This window comes from Bison bison, unplaced genomic scaffold (assembly GCF_000754665.1).
Source record: "Bison bison bison isolate TAMUID 2011002044 unplaced genomic scaffold, Bison_UMD1.0 scf7180017864535, whole genome shotgun sequence".
NCBI lineage: Eukaryota > Metazoa > Chordata > Mammalia > Artiodactyla > Bovidae > Bison > Bison bison.
The window spans coordinates 12414844-12441269 of record NW_011495084.1 but is presented as its reverse complement, the minus strand read 5'-3'; the positions used below and the strand labels follow the sequence as shown (position 1 = coordinate 12441269).

At 37.7% G+C, this 26426-nt stretch overlaps 1 protein-coding gene across 1 annotated transcript in view; it reads left to right on the top strand.

The window, feature by feature from the left end:
- EPYC (epiphycan) overlaps window positions 1–24374 on the top strand; it is a 39842-nt gene extending 15468 nt beyond the window's left edge. Inside the window, exons 2-6 of the mRNA XM_010832068.1 lie at window positions 11444–11615; window positions 18367–18525; window positions 19829–20031; window positions 21453–21548; window positions 24204–24374. Coding sequence (XP_010830370.1) covers window positions 11444–11615; window positions 18367–18525; window positions 19829–20031; window positions 21453–21548; window positions 24204–24374 — 801 coding nt within the window. The remainder of the gene's footprint in view (window positions 1–11443; window positions 11616–18366; window positions 18526–19828; window positions 20032–21452; window positions 21549–24203) is intronic.
- The last annotated feature ends 2052 nt before the right edge of the window (window positions 24375–26426 follow it).

Genomic DNA, 26426 nt, shown 5'->3' with positions numbered 1-26426 from the left:
GAAAATCCCACAGACACAGGAGTCTGGTAGGTTATAGTCCTTAACATTGCAAAGAGTTGGACATGACTGAGCAACTAAACCACCACCCCACCAATCATCAGATCCATCTGAAGCTTATCTTTCTGCACATTCAAAGCTTTGAACTCCATTTTCCTGCTAAGTCCTGGTTTTCTGGCTGCTGGTGTTGCATTGACTATGTGTTCTTTCAAGTGACAGATGGTTGTATGCAAGGGTTTTCAGCCAGGGGTTTCTCCAGTCTGGAACCTCTGTGTCCCAGGGGCTTTTAGCCTTGCTTCAGGTTGTGAAATTCAAGAAATCTACCTCCCAGAGAGTTTCCACTGCTTCCCCATGGTTTTTTTTGTTTGTTTGTTTGTTTTGTTTCAAGCTGGAGAATGAACCTCCGCAGATTCCTGAACTGAAACTGCCAGCTGATATCTCTCATGACTGTGGCCCTTGGGAGGCCAGTAAAAATCAATCCCTCTACTGTGTGTTCTAAGGCTATACTCAACATTTCAGAGTTCAGGACTTAATTGGCACTTGCGTCTCCTATGTTCTAGTCTGTGGAATTAACACTGACCTTGGCCATATATTTGAATCACCTCTAGGGTTTCAAAGTCAAAGTCGCTCAGTCGTGTCCGGCTCTTTGCGACCCCATGGACTGTATTACAGCCCACCAGGCTGCTCTGTTCATGGAATTCTCCAGGTAAGAATACTGAAGTGGGTTCCCATTCCTTTCTCTATGGGATCTTCCCAACCTAGGGAGGCAGATTCTTTACCGTCTGAGCCAAGAAAAAACATTTTAATGCCTGGACCACACTCTAGATTATTAAAATCAGAATATCTAGGGGTAGGACTCAGACTGGGTATTTGACGGCCCTCAGCTATTCTTTTAGTGTTCATCTGTTACTATCGTGTTTAACCAGTTTACTATGCTTTTTAGTTGGGTCCCTTTACTTCTTTAGTACTGTGTGTCTTCTAGTAATGAGAGCCTTCTCTCTTCTTTCCGGTCCAGACTTGTTTTTCTGACAAAAGTGAAAGCGTTAGTTTCTCAGTCATATCTGATTCTTTGCAACCTTATGGACTGTAACCCGCTAGGTTCCTCTGTCTGTGGAATTTTTCAAGCAAGAATACTGGAGTGGGTTGCCATTCCCTTCTCCAGGGGATTTTCCTGACCCAGTGTTTGAACCCAGGTCTCCTGCATTGTAGGTGAATTATTTACCATCTGAACCACTATTTTCTGACAAAGTTCTCCAGATATCGTTTTGTGGCATCTTCTACAGAGACATTAAAAAATCAGTAAATGATAAATCTGCCAAAAGTAACATTGTTCAAAAGAAATTTTGGACATCTTCACATTTCTGAGTTGGATAATCTGCTAGGTTCCTCTGTCTGTGGAATTTTTCAAGCAAGAATACTGGAGTGGGTTGCCATTCCCTTCTCCAGGGGATCTTCCTGACCCAGTGTTTGAACCCGGGTCTCCTGCATTGTAGGTGAATTATTTACCATCTGAACCACTATTTTCTGACAAAGTTCTCCAGATATTGTTTTGTGGCATCTTCTACAGAGACATTAAAAAATCAGTAAATGATAAATCTGCCAAAAGTAACATTGTTCAAAAGAAATTTTGGACATCTTCACATTTCTGAGTTGGATAATCCTATACTAGACATGTTCTTCCATTACACTAATTTCTAACCCAGGATTGGACCTGACCTCTTATTGTCCTGCATAGCCTTTTTAAAAAATGCAGTGTAAGCCTCTCTGTTCCTAGCAAACTCAAGACAAAGTTTACCATAACACTCCCTAGGAGTGTTAGAATGAGAAATGTGTGGAATTAGGAAAGATCCAATGAAAATAGGGCATTTTAAAAAAAAAGGCTAGGCAGGACAATAAGAGGTCAAACAATGTTGTCATCCATTAGGCTGTACAATTATTGGCTTATGATGTCAATGTACTCCATATAAGATGCAAATAGGTGGGCGTCAAAGGATAATCACAGTGATATCATGTCAATATCTTTGCTAACTTTCAATGTGGGCTTTAAAGAGGAAAAGTATATGTGTAAATATATAAAACACTCCATTTCTTAAAGCGTATAAGGAGAAGAACAAATGAAATGTATCTAGAAGGTATTGAGGATGGATCAAATATTTTTTCAATGTGTTCTCTCTGGAGTTATGATATTGAAACTCTGATCAAAGACATAAATATGAAATCAAATTCAGAACGTTTAAAAGTCCTTCACCATATCTATACTGAATCTATAACACATATATAGAATGGAGATTAAAGCAGATCCATACATTTTGATACTGAGATTAATAAGGAAGATCATAGAGCCAAATATTACCAGAGTCAATTAACTACTACTCAGCAGCCTTCTGTTGACTGAATGACTTCTATCAGGCTAATGACTGCAAAAACATATGATAGTCAACAAATTCAAGGATTTCAAACCCTTGAAAAACAGCCATCTGTTACTTTACGTTATTATAGAGCTGATATACACAGGGTCTGGAGAAGGCAATGGCACCCCACTCCAGTACTCTTGCCTGGAAAATCCCATGGATGGGGGAGCCTGGTTGGCTTCCATCTATGGGATCGCACGGAGTCAGACACAACTGAAGCGACTTAGCAGCAGCAGCAGTATACACAGGGTCCTCGATTCTGCTTTTGTTTCTACAAAGTTTTAACTATAATTAAGACCCCAAGTGAAGCTACAGAGACTACAGAGAACATACTGGTGGCAATAACAGGGTTCAGGTTAGTATACTAGGTTAGAATGGTCTTTTGAATTTGTTTAAAGTCATTCTGCCACTGAGAGATTAAGTCAGATTTATAAACTTGGAAAATTTTGCAAGGCTTTACCACCAATCCTGTACAATAGGAAAAAATATAATGTAATAACTATTTTGAAGACAACTGAATCTTAGCTGCTTCTCCCTAGAAACATCCTCTGAAATGCAAGTTTTCCTGTTTAAAATGTCTATAATCACCTCTGATAATATGTAAATCGTCATCATGAATGAACAGCAGTTGTGTTCAGAGACGCCCTGCATATTAAAAGGCACAGTTTGTTATACTTTGTGCCTCAAGAAAGTCTGTGTTAGAAGGAACAATTTGCTTTGTGTTAGGATGGGAAAGATTGAAACTTAAAAAAAAAATACGAAATTACTCCATCATAAAATAAAGAGCCAGTGTTTGAAAGGTTCCAAATATCTTGGTTTTCAGTCCAGCTTCTTTGTTTTCAATTACTGTGATTGACTCTCTCCCCCTACTCCCATCCTCAAGAGATTACTGATTTCAGCCTGCGCTAAATTGTCCTTCTGGCAACCTTACTTGGGGAACAAGGGCAGTAAGGGGAAAGGGAAAATGAACTGACTTTGCTATTAGATAATGTTTCTACAGCCTTTGCCAAAGTCCCCTACCAATATCATTTGGAGACATTCAATTAGAACTAGATGATACATTTTGTGAGAACTAAGATATTGGAAACCTATTAAGTTTCTGGAGCCTAAGGGGGTGATGGTGAACAGAGTCCTGAATAAATCGGGATAAAACTGAAGTAAAAAACAGTCTATCTGGCAAGTAAAAATGAAATATCTCCATTTTCTGACAACAAGAAAAGGAAATGAGAAAATAAACATGTGAACAAAGGAAAAAACACTGAGGTCCCAGAAGAGACACTGGCTAGAGAGGATATGATTAAATGCAACCTTCAAATCATCAGCTTTTGTTTCTTTTGTGTTACAGTTTTCACTTAAACTTGGCATTGAACACAAATCTACGAAGAATAGCTGTACATTAGGATAGATTTTAAAAAAGAAAGCATTTACAGGTTTTCTTCAATACATACATATCTTAGCAAGTTAATATCAAATATTATGACTGTATGCTATTTTGATTAAAAAAAGCCATTAACTAGTCTTGATTTAGACTTTCAGACATTTATTCACTATATAGATTTATTAATTTTGAAATAAGTTAATAAAATACTGAGATTTAAAAATATATAAATTGAAATAATGGTCAACTGAGTAAAATTCGGTGATATATTTCAAAGTACTACATAAGTGACCTAGATCAAAGAACAGTAGTCTGTTAAAGAGAAATTAGAGAGGATAAAGAGACAAAAACATGCACATATGTATATTTTTCTAATGTCAAAGAAATGTGCTAGGTAAATAAATTCCAAAAATGTTAAAAATTGTTTCATTAATTTAATTAGGAAATGGATAATAAAACAACAATTGGAAAGGTCTATTTTAGGGCAAGTTACATCAGCAGCAGTAACAAATAATTCAAAATCCCAATGGCTTAATGCAATAAGAAATTTATATCTTGCTGACATGGCTACCTAATGCAGGTCAAGGGGTTTACTGCCTTCCAAGTAGTTATTCAGGGATTCAAACATCTTTCATGTTAGAATGTCACCATCTTCACCTTTGGACTTCAAAGTCACAGTGGATCTTCTGTTGACAGATTAAGGGAAGAGAGAAAACCTGAAGAAAGAATGCTTGCTCTTCTGATTTGAACCAGACGTTGCACATGACCTTCTCTCTCCCTATCAGTTGGCCAGAACTAGCCACATGGCCCAATCTAGAGTCTAAGAAAGTGGAAAACTGATTTCAGCTGAATGCCCAAGAGGAAAATGAATATATGAAACTATCATAGCTTAAGCAGACTAGAGCTTCATTCTACATAAAAGCTTATTTCTTACAAAATTGAGAAAATTACAATCAATGCTGCTTGAATTTTACATTCTACCTACATCAGTGTTATGTGATATATTTTATACTTGTCAATTTCAGGAGAAAGACTGATTGGCTGCCAAGTGCTCTCATAGGGGAGCATGGCCTTGGTAGGGTGTTCAGCCTTCATGTGTAGCAACAGACTAACGTCATCAGTCATGGTCAGATATGACGGTAGGCTGATAAATGACACTAAGAAAAAAAAAATCACATGAGGCTTAAAATATGTACAAGAAAGTCCATTTATGAATTTATAATGTGAGGTCATTTCCACTGATGACAATGCTCACTTCTCCTATCCAGAGCTCCTCTTTCTCAGAATGAAGATATGTAAGAAGTTAGATTATTCAGCATAAATTTTTTTGGCTGAGTACAGAATCAGTAAGTATTAAGGAAGTTGTGTAGTTTTATGACAATTATAATCAGATTTAAAACCTGGGCTGACTACCTAGGAGCTGTGCGACCTCGGACAGCTTACTCAGCCCTGCCGCCTTCCATTCTCAGTTTATAAATCTATTAAATGTGCACAGTCATCGCACCTTCCACAGAGGGCTATTTTGAGAAATACATGCAAATCAATGGAAAGAGTATAACAGCTGTTCATATACAATGAGTATTCAATCCATGCCCAATATTTTCATCTAGCCCATAGTGAGATCCAGTGAATCCTCTCTTCTCCATTTTAGAGATGATATCTTTAGGTTCAATGAATTTAGTGTTTCTCTCTTCCAAACAATGATGGCTACAATAACAAACTATCATATATTTCCCCGGGCTCAATTTTTCTAGACTACCCTCTTCTTCAGTTTACTTGTGGGATACCCGAATTCTATCCCTAGGTCAGGAAGATCCCCTGGAGAAGGAAATGGCAACTCCTTCCAGTTTTCTTGCCTGGAAAATCCCATGGATGGAGGAGCTTGGCAGGCTACAGTCCATGGGGTCTTAAAGAGTCAGACATAACTGAGCGACTTCACTTTCCTTTCTTTGACTATATCATCATCACAAATGAGTCAAGAGTCATGAGTCAAGAAACCGCTCTCAAGGGTTTGAAACAGTCTCTTCTCACTGATCAGATCTACATCATAAGAACAATCTAAAGTAACTTCAGTTTCTTGGGCTGGGAATCTCATTGTGACTCTTTCTTGGACTCTATTTTATCTACTAAAATCTGCATTATTTTTTTTCCAATAGGGTTGATTATATTTTCATTCTTGGATCAATGTTTAGAAAATATTAATGACAGGGAAAATGGAGAGTTGACCATAGCTTAACTGTAATGCTTGGCACAGGCATTCAGTCTGGTTGATTAGATAATGATAAACACTGCCAAACTTTCTATCATTTATAAATTCATTCATTCATTTAGTGATCCTTTCATTCATTCATAAAGATAGGAATCGAACCCAAGTAATGATTTCCATCTCACATGTATTATATTTTCTTTTCATCCTTTCCATCTCACAGGTATAACATTTTCACTGAGTTTTTCACTGGAAATTTAGTGCAGATTAAGCACTGCTACTGCTGCTGCTAAGTTGTTTCAGTTGTGTCCAACTCTGTGCGATCCCATGGACTGCAGCCTACCAGGTTCCTCCGTCCATGGGATTTTCCAGGCAAGAGTACTGGAGTGGGTTGCCATTGCCTTCTCCTAAGCACAGATTAAGCACAGAGATGAAAAATATTAAAATATCAAAAAACAAAATATACTAGTTTTAATTAATTCAAACAATGCTTAAGAGCACCAAAATGGTTTGTGACTACCCTGAACAGGTGTGAGTAGCATGCTCAACAACAGGTCTCTACTGAAAGAATCAGTGGAAAATAAGACAATCAGAAGAGGTGTGGCTGTTTCTGAACATATTAATTATTTATAGTTTTACTCTGAAATTAGGACAAATAAATTTAGGCTTAATGGTAGTAATTCAGTTGCGTAGATCGTTTAGATATACTTTTTGCTAGAGGGCAAATTGATTTGATTAAAAGGATTTTTTTGGTTTTTTTTTTGTTTGTTTAATATTATGTTTCTTATTATTGGAGTACAGTTGATGACAGTGTTGTCTTAGTTTCAGGAGTATAGCAGAGTGAGTCAGTTATATTACATCTGCTCTTTATTAGATTATTTCCCCATGTAGCTCATTACAGAGTATTGAGTAGAGTTCCCTGTGCTATACAATAGATCCTTATTAGTTATACATTTTTATATATAGTAGTGTATATATGTCAATCCCAATCTCCCAATTTATCCCCACTTCTTTATGTTACTGTCACTTAAAATGGTGCTGGGTGCTTTCAGAGAAAGTTTCTTCTGTGAGCAGCTCTGCAGACTATGTTTTAAAAATAAATTTTATTGGAGTATAATTTCTTTACAGTACTCTTAGTCTCTGCTATCCAACTAAATAAATCAGCTATATGTAAATACATATCCCTTTCTTCTTGAACCTCCCTGCTACCCACCTCATTCCACCCATCTAGGTCATCACAGAACACTGAGCTAAGCTCCCTGCCTGCTGACTATTTGAGAATGAAGGTCTCAAATCTTTCAGTGTTATTAATAACAATATAAACACAGCCAGTAAAAGTCTGAGTACACATAATCTGGTTAAAAAAAAAAAATGTAACTGACTTTCTTTCCACTTAGAGTCCTTATTTCTCCAGGAGCAGAAACTTCATCTAAGCCACCTCAGGGTCATTTCAGCCCTGTTTTCTCAGAGATTGCATTGAGGTTCGAGGTTATCTCCATGGAATCAGGGCTGTGCTGCGTGTGGAGGTCAAGGGATGGTGGAGGACACTTCTTGGTACTATTATCTCTTCAGTGTGACATTTGCAGAGACCTCACTGTGACTTCCCAAGTGGCTCAGTGGTAAAGAATCTGCCTGACAATGCAGAAGATGCAAGAGACATGGGTTCGAGCCCTGGGTCAGGAAGATCCCCTGGAGAAGGAAATGGCAACCCACTCCAGTATTCTTGCCTGGAAAAGTTCACGGAGAGAGGAGCCTGGCAGGCAACAGCTTACTGGGTCTCAAAGAGTCAGACATGACTGAGCAACTAAGTTCAGCACTCTACCCAGCCTGTGGGCTATGCATCTGTAATCTCTGATAGAAATATACCTCTTTCATGGATATGGAAGGTACTTCTAAACACTGTCTGCCGTGACATCAACTATCTAAAGTTCCAAGGCCAGTAAACAAGAAAATAGAACGAGACAACTGATTAACTCAAAGATATACCCTACTGGTCAAGAAGATAAGCACAAGAAGTAATGACACGTGGGAATGACCTGATGTTGTGTCTTTAAATTTAGGGAAATATAATGATCAGATCAAAAGTCAACTCAGTAGGGAGCAAGTTTGAATAAAATAAGGAGGCGAAATGAAAAAGAGGGGAGAAAAACTCCAAAAGAATAAATATTTATATCAGAGGCTCAGTTATGTGTGCATTTGAGAAAGGGGGCAGGGGTATTTTCTGGCCATTTATGTTTCTTCCCAAATTTAGGTTTCTGCAGCACTAAGCATAAAAGTCTGTTACTCGGACAGCCAGGTGGTTACGTTTCCCTGGCCTCATTTCCCTGCATGCATTGCCTCACTGCTTCATATCACAGTATGAAAATTGTTAAAGAGGAAAAGACAGAACCCTAAATCACTTCTATCCAATGGTGAGAATAAATGCGTCTGCAGTGCAAAAGGCTCTCCGGGCACAGTACTTGGAGGCTATAGTTCTGTAACTTTGCTGAACTGAAAATACATTCCTTTTCCTCGGTTTTAAAAGCTGCTCAACATTCACGTTTTATTAGCAAGGAAGCATGAACAAAACAGTTTTTGATAAACATAAAAGCTGTTTTGCCTCATTATATTGAATGACAACTGAGATCTTACAGCTTCACGTCAAATCAGTGGAAAAACAATTATCTGTAAAAAAAAGTATGCACAAACATTTTTCTACAAAGCTAAAGATTCAAGGCAACGTGTCTGGAATGTGTTTCTCCCTTTAGGCTGCCTCCATTCCATGAAACATCTGTCTCAATTTCCGTTCTTCCCAGAACCTCCTTTTGGTCTCTCTGCAAATCCATTCCTTCTGAAACTGCCTCCTTCTGACCCTGCAGATGGAAACCGTATGTTTCTCTGTTTAAGGAAGTGTGCTTCTCAAGCAGAGATTTCTGGACACGTTTTATAATATTTTCATGTATGGCTTCCTAATGCACCCAATATACTGTAATTTGCTTTAGGTTTGCCTTCATGCTTTAAATGCAGTAAAATAAGCTTTAATACCTTCATTGATTTTTCTTAGCAAAATGTCTAAAACTAAGCGTGGAGCTGTGAATTAGATATATTTTGGACAAGCAAAATTTTTTATTATAATCAATTAGCACTTGTTGATCACCTACGATGCTACAGCCTTGAGGGGCAAAGATAGTAGACCTAACACAAAGTGTACTGTAAAGTAGCCTTGGGTTGGCAGAAACCTGATGGAATCAATACCATACAATGTAGGAAGGGCTGAAATGGAGAAACTACAGCTGCACAGAAGGAGACACAATCCAGAAAAATAAATTGACCAAAAAATAGTTTAGTTTCCTTTAAAGGGATAATTTTCATTTGTGAAGCAATGTATTCAAGTGTATAAAAGTGACATTAAATCATAAGTCTATCATAAAATTTTAAAATAATCTGAAACATCTACCTAAAATACTCAGAAAGTATCTAGTACAATTATTTATTTTACATATTTCATATTTCAAACATCAAAGTAATAGCTTGCATATCATGTTGACATTCAGTAAGTTAGAAAGTAATTTGTGTGTGTGTGTTTAATGAAAACAAAGAGGGATTAAAAAAATCAAGGTGATAAAGGGAGACTTTGGAAATTCTAGGGTGTCATGTGGAGAAGGCAATGGCACCCCACTCTAGTACTTTTGCCTAGAAAATCCCATGGACGAGGAGCCTGGTAGGCTGCAGTCCATGCGGTTGCTAGAGTCGGACAGGACTAAGCGACTTCACTTTCACTTTTCACTTTCATGCATTGGAGAAGAAAATGGCAACCCACTCCAGTGTTCTTGCCTGGAGAATCCCAGGGACGGTGAAGCCTGGTGGGCTGCCGTCTACGGGGTCGCACAGAGTCGGACACGACTGAAGTGACTTAGCAGTAGCAGGGTGCCATGAAAAAACTAGTCCTCTAAGGATGATTCCTACATAAGCCTGTGAGCGGGTGTAGTCACTCAGTTGTATTTGACTGTTTGCAACCCCATGGACTGTAGCCCACAGGATCCTCTGTCCACGGGATTTTCCAGGCATGAATACTGGAGTGGGTTGCCATGCCCTCCTCTAGGGGATCTTCCCCACCCAGGGATGGAACTCATGTCTCCTGTGTCTCCTGCTTGGCAGGTGGATTCTTTACCTCTGAGCCAGTTCCTACATGTTGACAACCAATTGTCTTGAGCAAATTTCTCACCCAAAGTTTCAAGGTCAGCAGGAAATTAGGGTAGGGAGGTAGGGATTTACAATACAAAGAAACAGGGGCTTCCCTGGTGGCTCAGTGGTAAAGAATCCGCCTGTCAATGCAGGAGGCCCTGGTTCAATCTCTGGATCAGGAAGATCCCTTGAAGAAGGAAATGGCAACCCACTCCAGGTTTTTGCCTGGAAAATCCAATGGACAAAGGAGCTTGGTGGGCTACAGTCCATGGGGTTGCAAAAGAGTCCGACACAATGTAGCAACTAAATAACAACAAAGAAACAGACACTGAGATAAGGGAAGAACGTTGAGAGTAAGGGGTTCTTCTAAGTGCCAAACAGTGTTCTTAGAATCAAAAGCTCACTACATAAAACATGCAAGGAAGAAGGGAAAATCAAGAATAATCTAAAATAGAAGCCATCTTTGACCAGGTTCTCAAATTTTATGAAAGTGCCTTGTATTGTCAAAGCTCTCAAGAAGGTAAATTTTAATATCCCAATATTATTGGTAATATTTGTTATTCAAATAATAGTGAAAATATGTGAGAAATGGTATTCCATGGTCAAGTCATGTAGTTTTCATACATTTACATATTTTAGTTTAGCATAAAGGATAAAGGAAAGGAAAAGTGAAGTCGCTCAGTCGTGTGCGACTCTTTGCGACCCCTGGACTATAGCCTACCAGGCTCCTCCATCCAAAGAATTTTCCAAGCAAGAGTACTGGAATGAATTGCCATTTACTTTTCACTAAAAATGCAACCAAAGGAAGTGTAAGTCACTGTAAAGGAACAGAATATTTTAATCTAGAAAATCAAAGATTAAAAGGACTCGAAAATACACATCAGTTTCTTATTGGGAGTAGAATTGGGGCTGCAGGAGGAAGGGGAATTTTGGATTTTACTCTCAGAATCTTTCACAATAAGGCATTCTTGCAACACTATGTATTTAGAAAACAATAAACAAGGTTATTTTTAAACCTATGAAATAAACATACGCGGGTGTTTTAAAGAGCAATAAGACCATAATTAAAAAGGCACTGGAAACTATTACTAAGATTTGAGAAACAAAAATAATTAAAAAGAAAATGGGAACCGCATGTGCCTTCCCAGGCAAGCAGGCGTCACACAGCGTTCAACTTCAGGACACCAGCGACCTCTTGTGGCAAAGATGGATACATTTTTTAATTTGTGTCACGGCCACAAAGGGTGATTGAGAAGGCTGCCTGATGAAATTCTGCTTCTTTTTTAGATTGAAATAGCGACAGTGATGCCTTCCGGAAACAGAGAGCTCCTCACCCCACCCCCACAGCCAGAGGAGGCTGAAGAGGAAGAGGAAGAGGAATCTACCCCCAGGCTGATCGACGGTTCTTCCCCACAAGAGCCTGAATTCACCGGGGTTCTGGGTCCACAGACCAATGAAGGTCAGGTCCATCAGGGCTGGATTGTAATGACGTTCACGTGTCTCTTTCTCAAAACTGCCAAGTTCCAACTCTGCAGGGACCCACATGATCCAAGGAGAGAGCTTTGCTAGAGGCTAGGTTTGAAGCAGGAGATACACATGTATTTTGTGTTAAAATATAAAGCAGTTTTAATAATTCAGCTTTGGCATGATGGAAATGATCAAATAACCAAAGATCTGGGGTGAAAATATTTGTCTGGCATCATTACTCAAAAAGCTTTGTGGTGGAATGAATGCATTTCTAAACTAAAGGATACACTATTAGCAAGATCCGAATCCATGGCTGAGAGACCAAGTCCCAGCATTTCAAGGAGATAAGTGATGATGGTGAGGATGATGGTGGTGATAGTAATAATGTTTTCCATTGATTGAGCACACACTTTCTGGGGGCCATAATGCTCAGCATGTCACATTATCTCATGTGACTACTACAACCTCCCTGTGAAGGTATTAGTATTCATTTTTTTACATTATTACCTAGGAAACTAGCTCAGAAAGGGTTGGAACTCTCCAGAGATCACTGAACATGAGTTTCACACATTGAGTTTTAAGCAAAGTTGTTCTGATTCCTGAGTGTGTTCTTAGTGGAAACCAAACTGCCTTTCCACTCAGTCCCAGGGGCAGAGAAAGGACAAGAGAAGACAGGGTTCCATAATATTGGACTCCACTTTGTAGGACCTGAAAGTTATGTAAACCAGGGCCTTTTGGGTGATAAAAGGAATTCCTGGTGCTAAATGTGAGTCTACAGTTTGTCTATATTTCATGTTAGAATTTGTCAGTGTCAACCTTGGGAGGTATTCAAGTCGACTCACACTAGAATACTTTTACACACATGTGTGCTCTGATGAAGGGGGTGCAGAAAAAAATGAATAGTTTTCATTGTGAAGGTTTACTTACATTGAATGTCTCTGTACTGTAAGTTCTGGATATACAAAACAGTTTTAAATGACTACTATTTTCACAGATATTTCTGTTCAGTACAGAGACAGACATGTAAAGCAACTTAGAGACAATAGATGTTATAGGTAATATAAGAAAAAGTCAGTACATAACACAATGAGAGAACAAAAGAGAGGAAAGAGCATTCAGATCCCCACTTTCAGATTTGCTGGATATTCAGTCTTGAGCAAAGCATTCAATATTTTTTTGCCTTTGTTTCCTCATCTAGAAAATGGGGTAATCAGTAACAGATGTCACCTCATAGAGTTGTTGCAAGGATTAACTGAATAAATTTAGTGCCTGGCCCACAGTTAACATCATCAATGGTAGCGATTCTCATTATTATTGATAGAATTTTTTTTACTTACTGTCAACAAATTGTTCAGTGTATGATACATACATTAACTGTAGGCACCATGTTGTAAGATGTCTAGGACATAATTCATTTTACACACCTGAAACCAGTCCCCCCTCCCCCCAGTCCCTGGTAATCACCAATGTACTCTCTGATTCTATGAGTGTCTCACTATTCACTAAGAAGTCATATGAAAAGTTGTCTTTTGTGAAATGCTGCCAATACGCCAGTCACTGAAGTGTTTTATATTGTGTCTTTGAAGAGACACAGTAGTACTAAGTACGTGCTAGTTATTACTATTTTCACTTTATGAATAGGCAAACTAAAATTCAAAATACCACAAAAGTGGTCCAAGATCATGGAGGTGGTACGTAATGGTGCTGGAATGAAGACAGAAACCACTAAATCCTGTCTTTAATGAATACATTGTATTCTTCCCACACAGTCAACTTTCTGTGGGGTGGTAGAACATGCTAAAAACAGAACCAGGGAGAGACACACACAATGAGAAGGAAATGTGCATACCCGGCAGAAAGTCCTCAAAACAGGGAAATTAAATATCTCTAGAACATTACTTACTTTTAAGTAATTTCAGAGCTTTCACAAGTTGACTGATTTGGAATTATCTGATGTGCCAAGATTAAGAGGAGTAGAATGCCCAATCTTTTGAAAAGCTCTAGTAAAATGTATGGCTCAATAATGTAAATTTTGAAACAATGTAAGAAAAATTATGACTTAAAATATTTGTTTCTTAAAGGAGTCTAAGTAATGAAATTAAAAAGTTAATTCATATTTTACTTTGCACAAAAGTAAATTCTAAACTTTAAAACTTAAATCATAAATTTATTTAAGTCAAATAGTTTGGAAATATTTAAAACATTAAAAACTGAAACATTATTTGTTATTATAACTATCAATTTCTAGAATGAATACTTAGAAGCTACATTGAGTAGGCTTGAGTTATAAGTGGAAAAAAAACTAGAATTAAAAACAACTGTTGTGACTATATATAATTACTCTAAGCAATTACCGCTAAATTAGCATGGTCATATATATAGAAGAATGAAATGCTTTTCTTCTTGAAACATTGTGATGAGTAGCAAATATTTATTTATAATAATTGGAGAAATTAGCAAGTATTAAGGAGAAGGAAATGGCAGCCCAGGCAGTACTCTTGCCTGGAAAATCCCATGGACAGAGGAGCCTGGTGGGCTACAGTCCATGGGGTCGTGAAGAGTTAGATACGACTGAAGTGACTTAGCAGCAGCAGCAAGTATTAAATATTTTATAGCTCTCCCTTAAATTTTTTCCCCAAACTTCCATTCCTAAAATAGCTTTCATTCCTGAAGTTGTTATAAGTGATTTTTTTCTATTTAATGACCTTGTTTTCTTGGGAATCCTAACTTTATAATTAAAATCACTAAAATCCGCCTGCAACGCAGGAGACTTGGGTTCAATCGCTGGGTCAGGAAGAAGGAAACGGCAGCCCACTCCAGTATACTTGCCTAGAAAGTTCCATGGACATTGGAGCCTAGTGGGCTACAGTCCATGGAGTTGCAAAGAGTCGGACACCACTTAACAACTAAACAACAACAACAATAAGACCTTAGTAGGTGCATTACTAATTCTTGATCTCAAACCATTGTGGATCCTTCAACAAGGGCAACCAAAGGTCCTGACTTGCCTAGGAGTGAGGGATCCCAAGACACGAGGCTTCCAATGCTAAAATCAGCAAACTCTCAGCCAAATGAGGATCACCAAGCAATTCAAAGAAAGTCTTTCATCACTTCTATCTCTCATGGCTATTTTACTTTCTCCATCCATCTCATGTCTCATAACCATTCTCTCCTTCTCCCTAAACTCCTCAAACTCGTCAGAGAGCTTGGCTTCCTCCTACACAAAGAAAATACAGTCTTCAGGTTAACGGCTCCTTGGTCTTTCTATTTTCAGACACATAATTTACCTACATCTACATCCATGCCATCAGAGAAGGCAACAGCACCCCACTCCAGTACTGTTGCCTGGAAAATCCCATGGACGGAGGAGCCTGGTAGGCTGCAGTCCATGGGGTCGCTAGAGTCGGACATGACTGAGCAACTTTACTTTCACTTTTCACTTTCATGCACTGGAGAAGGAAATGGCAACCCACTCCAGTGTTCTTGCTTGGAGAATCCCAGGGACAGGGGAGCCTGGTGGGCTGCCATCTCTGGGGTCGCACAAAGTCAGACACGACTGAAGTGACTTAGCAGCAGCAGCAGCATATCCACGCCATACATGTTTTACCTACATTTCCATCTACATCCAGCAAATTTGGAAAACTCAGCAGTGGCCACAGGACTGGAAAAGGTCAGTTTTCATTCCACTCCCAAAGATAGGCAATGCCAAAGAGTTCTCCAACTACCACACAATTGCACTCATCTCACACATTAGCAAAGTAATGCTCAAAATTCTCCAAGCCAGGCTTCAACAGTAGGTGAACTGAGAACTTCCAGATGTTCAAGCCGGATTTAGAAAAGGCAGAGGAACCAGAGATCAAATTGCCAACATCCATTGGATCACTGAGAAAACAAGAGAGTTCCAGAAAAATATCTACTTCTGCTTTATTGACTATGCCAAAGGCTTTGACTGTGTGGACACCACAAACTGTGGAAAATTCCTAAAGAGATGGGAATACCAGACCACCTTACCTGCCTCCTTAGAAATCTGCATGCAGGTCAAGAAGCAACAGTTAGAACTGGACATGGAACAATAGACTGGTTCCAAGTAGGGAAGGAGTACGTTAAGGCTGTATAGTGTCACCCTGTTTATTTAACTTAAATGTAGAGTACATCATGAGAAATGCTGGGCTGGATGAAGCACAAGCTGGAATCAAGATTACTCGGAGAAATATCAATAACATCAGATATGCAGATGACACCACCCTTATGGCAGAAAGTGAAGAAGAACTAAAAAGCCTCTTGATGAAAGTGAAAGAGGTGTGTGAAAAAGCTGGCTTGACACTCAGCATTCAAATAACTAAGATCATGGCCTGGTCCCATCACTTCATGGCAAATAGATGGGGAAACAATGGAAACAGTGACCGACTTTATTTTCTTGGACTCCAAAATCACTGCAGATGGTGACTGCAGCCATGAAGTTGAAAGACGTTTGCTTCTTGGAAGGAAAGTTATGACAAACCTAGATAGCATATTAAAAAGGAGAGACATTACTTAGCTGACAAAGGTCTGTATAGTCAAAGCTATGGTTTTTCCAGTAGTCATGTAAGAATGTGAGAGCTGGACCATAAAGAAAGCTGAGCACTGAAGAATTGATGCTTTTGAACTGTGGTGCTGGAGAAGACTGTTGAGAGTCCCTTGGACTGCAAGGAGATCAAACCAGTTCATCCTAAAGGAAATCAGTCCTGAATATTCACTGGAAGGACTGATGCTGAAGCTGAAGTTCCAATACTTTGGCCACCTCATGGGAAGAACTGACTCATTGGAAAAGAGCCTGATCCTGGGAAAGATTGAAGGCAGGAGAAGGGGACAACAGAGGATGAGATGGTTGGATGGCATCACCAACTTGATGGATAAGAGTTTGAGCATGCTCCAGGAATTGGCGATGGACAGGGAAGCTTGGTGTGCTGCAATCCATGGAGCTGCAAAGAGTCGGACATGACTGAGCAACTGAATTGACTTACAGACATCCTCGCCTCTTCCCCTTCCTCCTGTTACAACAGAAGAACTGTCTGTGCTCCCTCATGTGGATATAAATGCTTCCCATCGTGTTCTTAGTTCCATTTTCTGCTGCCCTCTCAGGATCCTTTTCATCTTCAATCTCTCTCCCCTTGGATTTTTTTTTCAAATCTCTCCCACTCTAGTCCATTTCCTCCTCATACACACTACAAATAGGTCTTATAGTTATCACTATCTTTCCTTTTTCTTTACAGTCAAACATCTCAGAAACATTGTCTGCACGTTGTATAACTGTTTCCTCATCTCCTACATCCTCCTTCAGGGACTGTGATCTGGCTTCCAGCCTTATCACTCCACAGCTCTTACTGAAGTCTCCTTTAACCTCCACAATAACTACTTCAAGAGAGATTTTACAGTCCTTAACTGACATCTCAGCTGATTTAGATTATTTTCTATTCCCTGTTCCTTCAAACTATCTCTCCACTTGGCCTCCATAATACTGATCATCTATTATCCTTCTTTTCTTCTGACCATTGCTTCTCCATCTCCCTTAGAAGCCCTCTGTCCTCTATAAGATCAATAAGACCAATAAGTAGAGAGTGAAGGAGGGAGCTCTGTGTATGTGTGTGTGTGTTTGTGTGTGAAAGAGAGAGAGAGAATAGATTAATAAATGGAGATATAATATAACTTGAAATTTTTAGTGGGGGGGGGTCTGTTGCCTTTTCTATCACATTGTCATAGCCAAGCAAGCACCATCTTTTATCTTGATAACTCATTACCCCATGCCCATCCCACTCCGCCCCCTACCCCATCAATCAGTCTTCCAGTTCACCTTCAAGCAGGGTATATCTTAACCCGCAAATCTGATCATGTGATACTCCTGCCCATCCTTAGGACAAGAGACCAAGCCTGTAACACAGCCCGTAGGCCTGTGTGTTTTGTGTCCTACACATTCCAAAGCTTCTGTGCTGTCGCTACAGGGACCGTCTTTCAGTCCCCTCAGAGTGAAGGGACCTGGTGCGCTCTGCGTTCTCGGCCTGCAGACTCTTTCGGCTCACCTGAACAGTCAGGTCCTGCTCTTCCTGCAGATCTCAACTCAGTCATCACCTCCTCAAAGAACCACGACTCTCAGACTGGATCAAATTCTCCTATTTTATGCTTCTATGATATTCCATGACATTGACCACAATCATCATTTTATGTGATTAACATCCGTCTTACACAGCAGATCATGAAACAGAACTGTGTCTTTGTGGTTACCACTGTTCCAACAGCTACCACAGCGCAATTTACACAGAATAGATTCAATAAATGCATATTGAGTGAATTAATATTAATGATAATTGCCCTACCCTTTCCCTTGATTTTATTTCAGTGGGGTGTATAAATACTGAATGAAAGATAAAAATATTATATGTGATGTTTTAAATTTATAAAAACTGCAATCTTAATATTTACTTCTGAAAATAGAATTTTCAATAAATATAAAAGCAACAATCATGCAATATTCAGTAGATAATTTAAAATAAAATTTTAAAACATTACAAAGACTATATTAATTATTAGGGCAGCCTGGGTTGTTATATTTAACTTTAGTATTTTATTTATAGAAAACTACATAAGAAGATATTAAATATGCCAGCATAGTCTATATGAGACTGTAATCTTGCTTAATAAACATTTGTAATCCCATTATTTGTTAGAAATTGCTTGTTGCTTACATATATTATTTGCCTCTCTTTTAGACTTTCCAACCTGCCTTCTGTGTACTTGTATAAGTACCACCGTATACTGTGATGACCATGAACTTGATGCTATTCCTCCGCTGCCCAAGAACACAGCTTATTTCTATTCCCGTTTTAACAGAATTAAAAAGATCAACAAAAATGATTTTGCAAGCCTAAGTATGGATGCTGGCACTAATATCCTTCCCTTTTGTTTCCTAAATGTTTGCATTATAAAATGTTGGTACCAAAAATGAAACTTGAATATTAAAATATGTCTTGTAAATCAATTTTTACTTATTTGTATGCTTGAAGGTTTGTTTTAATTACAATAAGAAAGAATGATGAATCATTAAAGGTCGTTATGAAACTATATGGATTTCCCAAGTGGCATTAGTGGTAAAGAACCTGCCTGCGAATGCAGGAGACATAAGAAATGCGGGTTTGATCCCTAAGTAGGGAAGGTCCCCTGGAGGAAGCCATGGCAACCCACTCCAGTATTCTTGCCTGGAGAATCCCAATGACAATCCCCAGTCCATGAGGCCTCAAAGCGTCAGACACAATTGAAGTGACATGACTTCTGCACATGAAACTATATAGTTGTTGATATTCTCACTATTTTCAAGTAAACAAAAATCACAAATAATTCTATTTTATAGGCTAAAACTCTTTATCATGTTATCACAATAAGAGCAGAAAGTCATGACCATATATTTAGTAGGATCTGGGTTGTTCGAATAGACTTCCATTGAAGCACAATTAAAAAAAAAAAGCACAATTGCTTTATAATTGATGAATGCAAATCTAAATTCTGGCCAAAGTTGTTGCCAACTTTGAAAAAAGTTGGTATTTGTCTTCATTAAGTGTTTTAATCATTTAAAAATTTCTTTTTAATGCCTGTGTATTTTAATGCTAATGTATCTATTACTGTTAGAAAATATAATAATCTGCCAGCACGGAGAAAAAATAAAAAATATTTTAAATAGTAAGATCCAGACAAAATTTATGAGGAATATAGGAAAAAGATCAATTATTTTAAATATAATGAAATATAATGGGTCAATTTCTTTGCTAAGGCTACACTTTCTTTGGAGTGCATAAATATGAATAGTATTTGGAGGAAATCCAGGTGGTTCAGTGGTAAGGAATCCGCCTGCCAATGCAGGAGACATAAGGTTCAGGGGTTCAGTCCCTGGGTCAGGAAGATCCCCTGCAGGAGGGAATGGCAACCCACTTCAGTATTCCTGCCTGGAGAACCCCATGAACAGAGGAGCCTAGAGGGTTATAGTCCATAGGGTCGCAGAGAGTCAGACATGACTGAGCAGCAGCAGTAGTCTATTAAATTTTTATAAAGTTGTTAGAAATAATTGTTTCATTAACTATCTCTAATTCATGTTTATATTTGTTTATATGTGGGAAATTTATATTTTTATGTGAGTGAAACATATTCAACTACTTCTCTCGTGTTTTTTTTTTTTTCCAGATGATCTAAGAAGGATTGATCTGACATCAAACTTAATATCTGAGATTGATGAAGATGCATTCAGAAAGCTGCCTCAACTCCGAGAGCTTGTTCTGCGTGACAACAAAATTAGGCAGCTCCCAGAATTGCCAACCACTTTGAGATTTATTGATATCAGCAACAATAGACTTGGAAGGAAAGGAATAAAGCAAGAAGCATTTAAAGTGAGTTTTAAGTTTGAATATGAAATACTTTAATCTTCCTGTTCCCTTTGCAATCAGTGTCTAGTCTTTTTATTTCCACAAAGGGATTCAATTTGATGAGACTTTTAATGCCTAAAATAAACTTTAGAACACTATGTGTCATGCCTTTGGGAAACACTGTGTCCTGGTACATTCTGAGGCTGCTCAAGAACTAAGAAGAGAAAGCAGAGCTGGAATAAGAAGTGGGTGGAGCACCAGTCTGTTAAGTTGCACCTAAGAATGCTATGAGCCAAATGATGCATATTTACCAAGGCTCCACTCAAGGAGAGTACTTTGTGTGGTTGGAAGGACAGTTATTTGCACAGAGTGTGGAGGGTGGTTTGAGGGTAGAAGCCTTCTAAATTATCTATAAGGGGGATGGATTCAGTTAATCTTATGAATTTTATTTTCTAAGTGAAGGAAACAAGTTTGGGGTTAGAATGGCTTTGCTTGGCATAACTGCAGAGAGTCTGAGAACAGTAACCAGTTTGGCTTTCTTATCCAGTCTTAACTCCCTTCGAGCTGCTTCTCTAAATATCTGTTGAACAAATAAATTTAAGCTATTGTTTGAAGGGACATCTCACAACTTCCATGGAGGCTACAAGGGGTTGTGTGGATTCGCTAGCCCTGGGCAATGGTAGAAAGCCTGTATCTCCACCTGTGCTCCTGTGACACCACTGTGGCGGGCAAGGGAGTTAGGACACCTCACCAGAGCCTGGCAAAGATCAAATCTAGTCCCCTCACTCAGGGTCTATTGGCATGGGTAACAGTGAGTCACCCTTTGTCCTGTGACATTTGGTTGGAGTAGACCTGGTTGTATCTAAAGGTATATTCTGTCTTGTTAGGCTGCCCTCTTGCTACTTGCATGGGAGGCGGTAGGATTTTCTCGGGGAGAATTTCTCATTTCCCCATTCCTGTAACGTGAAGGAAATTCTTGTTATTTCTCACCATAATCCTCAAAATTTTACTGCAGAATCTCTGTGTGGGAAATCAATGCCTTGCTTAAACTGAGAAAGTTAGAGTGGACAAAGTAGGTTCTTCCAGAGACTAAGAAAGATGTTTCATTTACATCGAGAGATATTTGCTTGCTATCAATTCTTGCAGAACTCAGTTGAATAGTCCAGGAACACAGGAAACTAATTTGCCTCAACTTTAGAAAACATGGCACCCCATACCAGTACTCTTGCCTGGGAAATCCCATGGACGGAGGAGCCTGGTAGGCTACAGTCAACGGGGTCACAAAGAGTCGGACACAACTGAGCAACTTCACTCACTCACTCACTTAGAAAACGAGACCTGAACAGGCATGTGTTATTTTACAAATAGTTTCATGGGCAGGGGATGAACCGTGTGACTGTGGCCCACTAATTTCTATTAAGGCCCTACATTTGGAATGTTTACAGGATATGTATGATCTCCATCATCTCTACCTCACGGATAACAACTTGGACCACATCCCTCTACCACTCCCAGAAAATCTGCGAGCCCTTCACCTCCAGGTAGGCTTCTACTAGTAAGTTATGTCCAACACATCCATGGAAAACAGATGCAGACGGGAGGAAGCCACGATACAAAAGCTGTGTATAATGGCATGTTAATACACTGTGATAGGTTTTTTTTTTTCTTCTCTCATTTATTCTCTCTCTCACTCTGAGTACAAGGTGTTTGCATATTCATGACTCTATCTATACTGATTTATTTCTGATAACTTTAGTCTTTATTTTCATTTTTTGCCAAGTCATAATGCATCTTTTTGGCACACAAATCTTCTTTTTTTAGAAAATAAGAGCTTCATCTGCTGAAGAAATGTGTGAAGACTAGAAATGAAAGACAGTAAGAGAGAAAGAAAAATTTAATTTGATTTCCAGCTTTCAGAGGAAAAAAATGTCAGTTTTAGCTCTTGATTTTAGGTTCCATGAACTGAGTTAAATTCAATCCTAGGACATTCCTATCTGCTGAGAGATGATGGACTTTCATCTCTCTGGATTAAGAAAATGCAGTTTTTTCTAAACCAACATATTTGAAAGCTTGCGTTATTTTAAATTCCTTTAAGCTACATTTTATCTTTGAAGTAATGAGTGAAAACACATTTTCAAAATGTTACGATCTGATATTTTCTAAATACTGGGTTGGCCAGTAAGTTTGTTCATTTTTTTTTTTTTTCCTATAAGATGTTATAGAAAAACCCGAACAAACTTTGGCCAACCAAATATATTCCATTGAAGTATATTACAATATGATCAATAAAAAAACACTTTTGGCTGTTGAAACAAAGAAAGATAAGTTATTTCTTATTTCAGACGTAACTTTTGGTATACAGTTGTAATCAACTTTCTGTAATAATTTCATCTGTTCTATGGAATAAATCTGTAGAGAACACAAGCATTATGTGCTCAAAGACACAATATCATAGTGCAATATTAGTCTTTTAGGAGGAAAAGTATAAACCATCACAAGAAGTGATTCTGCTCTGTGACAGCAAGTCTGATTCTTTTTTTTTTTTTTGCTCTGTGGATTCTGTAATTATTTACCTCTGTGTCCTTTCTTCCATTCCTGTTTACATCTTTCCATACTTCTTTTTGGTGTCTTTGTGTGTGTATCTGTCTATGGCTCTTGGATACCTATCTCTTGAGAGTTTTTCTGACTATTTAACTTCCTTAATGTGATATCCTTTCTAGTCCTTATCTGGTTTCTGGATGGCTGTCTATTGGTCTTCTCTTTTTCTGGGGGTGAATGTCTATGTCAATGAGAATTTCTTGCCTGGTTTAGGATTGGAAAGAGGATTTTCAAGGAAACCATAAAAGGAACTGGAAATTTTTTTTCCAATTCTGAATTAAATTTCATTACTATGTCTGATGATATTGACTCCACAGAGTAACCAGGTCTCTGATGTTATATTTAAACATAATGTGATTGCATATACAATCTAAGATTTTTTTGAAGTGATTGGCTTTACATTTCCTATTCTAAGGATTAAGAAAGTATCAAGTGAACATTTAAAAATATTTCTCTTTCACAATCACCTTACCAATATCCAGTATAAGGCTGTTTTTAATTTACATTGTCTTCATTTTATATTTATTTTTAACGCTCATATAAAAAATCTCTTTTTGTGATTCATTTGAAAAATATTTTCCAACATACTATGAGAATGACAGATCTGGCAAAAGCAGATTCCCTGGGCTGAAATTCTACTTGACACTATTTACTGATTGAACAAGTATCTAAACCTCTCTGCATCTCAGTTTTAGTTTATAAACTGGGTGCTGCATTCACTGATACATGATAATGACTTAAAGATAAGGCATGATAATTATTAACTGTGTATGTATTACCTATCAAAGAAAATAGAATAGTGCATAAGCACTAAATCTGTATTATCCCTCATGGACACTTTGTAAAATAGAGAGTCAATCTATCAGAAAGACATAAGGCTTATAAATACATATGTACCTAACAACAAAGCCTCAAAATTTATAAGGACTTCACTATTAGAATTGAAGGGAGAAAAAGACAAATCAACAATAATAGTTAGAGTCCTCAATATTCCACTTTTAATAATGGATAGAGCAACTAGCCATAAGATCAACTAAGAAACAGAAGACTTGGGCAACACTATATACCAACTAGCCCTAACAGTCATGTACAAAACTTTCAACCCAATAGCCATTTTGACATTTTTTTTTCTCATTCTTGAACTTGCCATGCATATTTTTCAGAATTTGAACTTGGTGTTCTGTCTGGGATATTCTTACCTCAGCTCTCTCCCATGCCCATGCCTCCTTGTCATTCCATTCTCAGCTCCACTGCTGTCTCTTAAGATAATTTTTCACAGACACTTTCCTTTCTTCTTAGGTTAGATTATTTTTGGAAATAATTTGTTTTCCTTAAATTTGTTTTTTCATCTAATTATCTTATATTCCCATTACTGAAGTATAAGCTTCATAAAGGCAAGCATATGTCTATTATGTTTATTGGTTTATCCTCACTGCTTTAGAAAGTGTTGATGTATATAACAGTTGCATAATGTGCATTTCTGGATGAGAGAAGGAATGAAGGCGTAAAAGCAGGGGTGAAGCAAAATTGACTATATTATTCATCAATACAAGGAATATGTGATAACTCATCTAATAACTTATCTTAATCTTTTTTAGAATAACAACATTATGGAGATGCATGAAGATACCTTCTGCAATGTTAAAAATTTGACTTACATTCGTAAGGCACTAGAGGATATTCGACTGGATGGAAACCCTATCAATCTCAGCAAAACTCCCCAAGCCTATATGTGCCTACCTCGTTTGCCTATTGGGAGTCTCGTCTGATTTCAGATAATGGTTAGCATTATGATGCCTCCTATAACAAAATGATTCTTCCTGCTCTCTTCAAAAAGAAAACTCGGCATGATACTTTCAAAATACGTTCTGGAAGATGATATAAGTACATAAAATACAGCTAAAATTTTTAATATATGATAGCAATGTAGTAGCCTAAGAAAACACCAGATTAATCAGAAATAAACCAAAAAATGTACAGAAATAGAAGACTAAGAGAAAATATTTCATAGATATTCTTATAAATCACATGTAATTTTCAAGTTTTAGGAATTCATATCCTATATAACTTTAAATTAATCATATACTAAAAATTAAAAATTAATAGTGTAGGTATATTGCCAAGATTTTAATGTTTTAATTAAACTTTTCCTTTTTTTAACTAAAGCATGTTTTTATTTTCAAATTCATTAAAGAAAATGAAGAAAAGAATAAAAATATTTGAAAATGATAAGGGCCTTGTGGAAAATATTCATTATAATCACAACATACATATAGCTTCAGTATTTTAACAATAATATTTTATCATCTTAAAGCCCTGCCAACTCATTTTTAGACCTTTCCTAAATTATTAGTTAATTGGTAATATTTCTGTGCCTGTGGAAAAAATAAAATGTAGAAAATGGAAAATATAAACAATAATATGAAAATGACAGTAGGGAAGAAGTTAAGGAGTACCTTCTAGAGAGAAAGTTGAACTTTCTGAAATGTGTGATAATAGTACAAAAAACTGAAAGATAACAAAAGAGTATACACTGAAAGGTGAGTTTGTTTCCTGCAGCAAACCCTAAGTTCCACTCCTTGGAAATAGTCAGTGGTTTCTTTCATTATTTTATCAAGTTTTCCATAAGAAGCAAAAACTTGCACATAAAATAACTGCTCCTCTTTTACAAAAATACATATGGATATATGACTTATATATAAATATATAAATATATCTCTATATATAAATATATCACTATTATGTATGTGTCGGTACATGTAAACATGGATTTTTAAACACAATAGATAATCACTATTTTGCTTGTTTCACTTAAAACTACTCCTTGATCACTCTTACCACATCTACCATATTAGCACACACAGCTCTACTGATTTTGAAAAACAGATATCAGCTTACTACAAGGATGTATATTGTTACAACAGGAACCAATTCTTGAACACAAAAGATGTACTAGGCATCTACTAAGGTTTTCTGCATGTATTAATTCACAACATCCTAGGAGTTGAAGATAGTAATGACTATTCCAGTCACAGATCAGAGAGCTTAAACAACTTGCCCCTGGTTAAGGGCTGATCCCAAATGCCTATTCTACACTTCACCTCACTGTCCTGTCTCATATACCATGGATGTGTCTTTTCCCTGTATTGTAATACAAGAAAATGGTGTATGGACTGGACAGAGAAGTTGTTATGAGCTGAATGTTTACCCCCAAAATTTGTGTATTGAAGTTCTAAATAACCCCCTCCTCATTGTGATGGTGTTTGGAAATGGGGCCTTTGGGAGTTTAATAACGGTTAGATGAGTCATGACGTAGGGGCCTCATGATGGGATTAGTGGCCTTATGAGAAAAGGAAAAAAAGGAGACTACTCTGTGTGTGTGTGTGTGTGTGTGTACCTATACTAAAGAAAAGCCATAAAGAAATCAAAGATGACACACATAGATAGAGAAATATACAGTGTTCATGGGTCGGAAGAATCAATATAGTGAAAATGAGTATACTACCCAAAGCAATCTATAAATTCAATGTAATCCCTATCAAGCTACCAACGGTATTTTTCAGAGAACTAATACAAGTAATTTCACTATTTGTATGGAAATACGAAAAACCTCGAATAGCCAAAGCAGTCTTGAGAAAGAAGAATGGAACTGGAGGAATCAACCTGCTTGACTTCAGACTATACTACAAAGCTACAGTCATCAAGACAGTATGGGCACAAAGACAGAAATATAAATCAACGGAACAAAATAGAAAGCCCAGAGATAAATCCACACACCTATGGACACTTTATCTTTGACAAAGGAGGCAAGAATATACAAT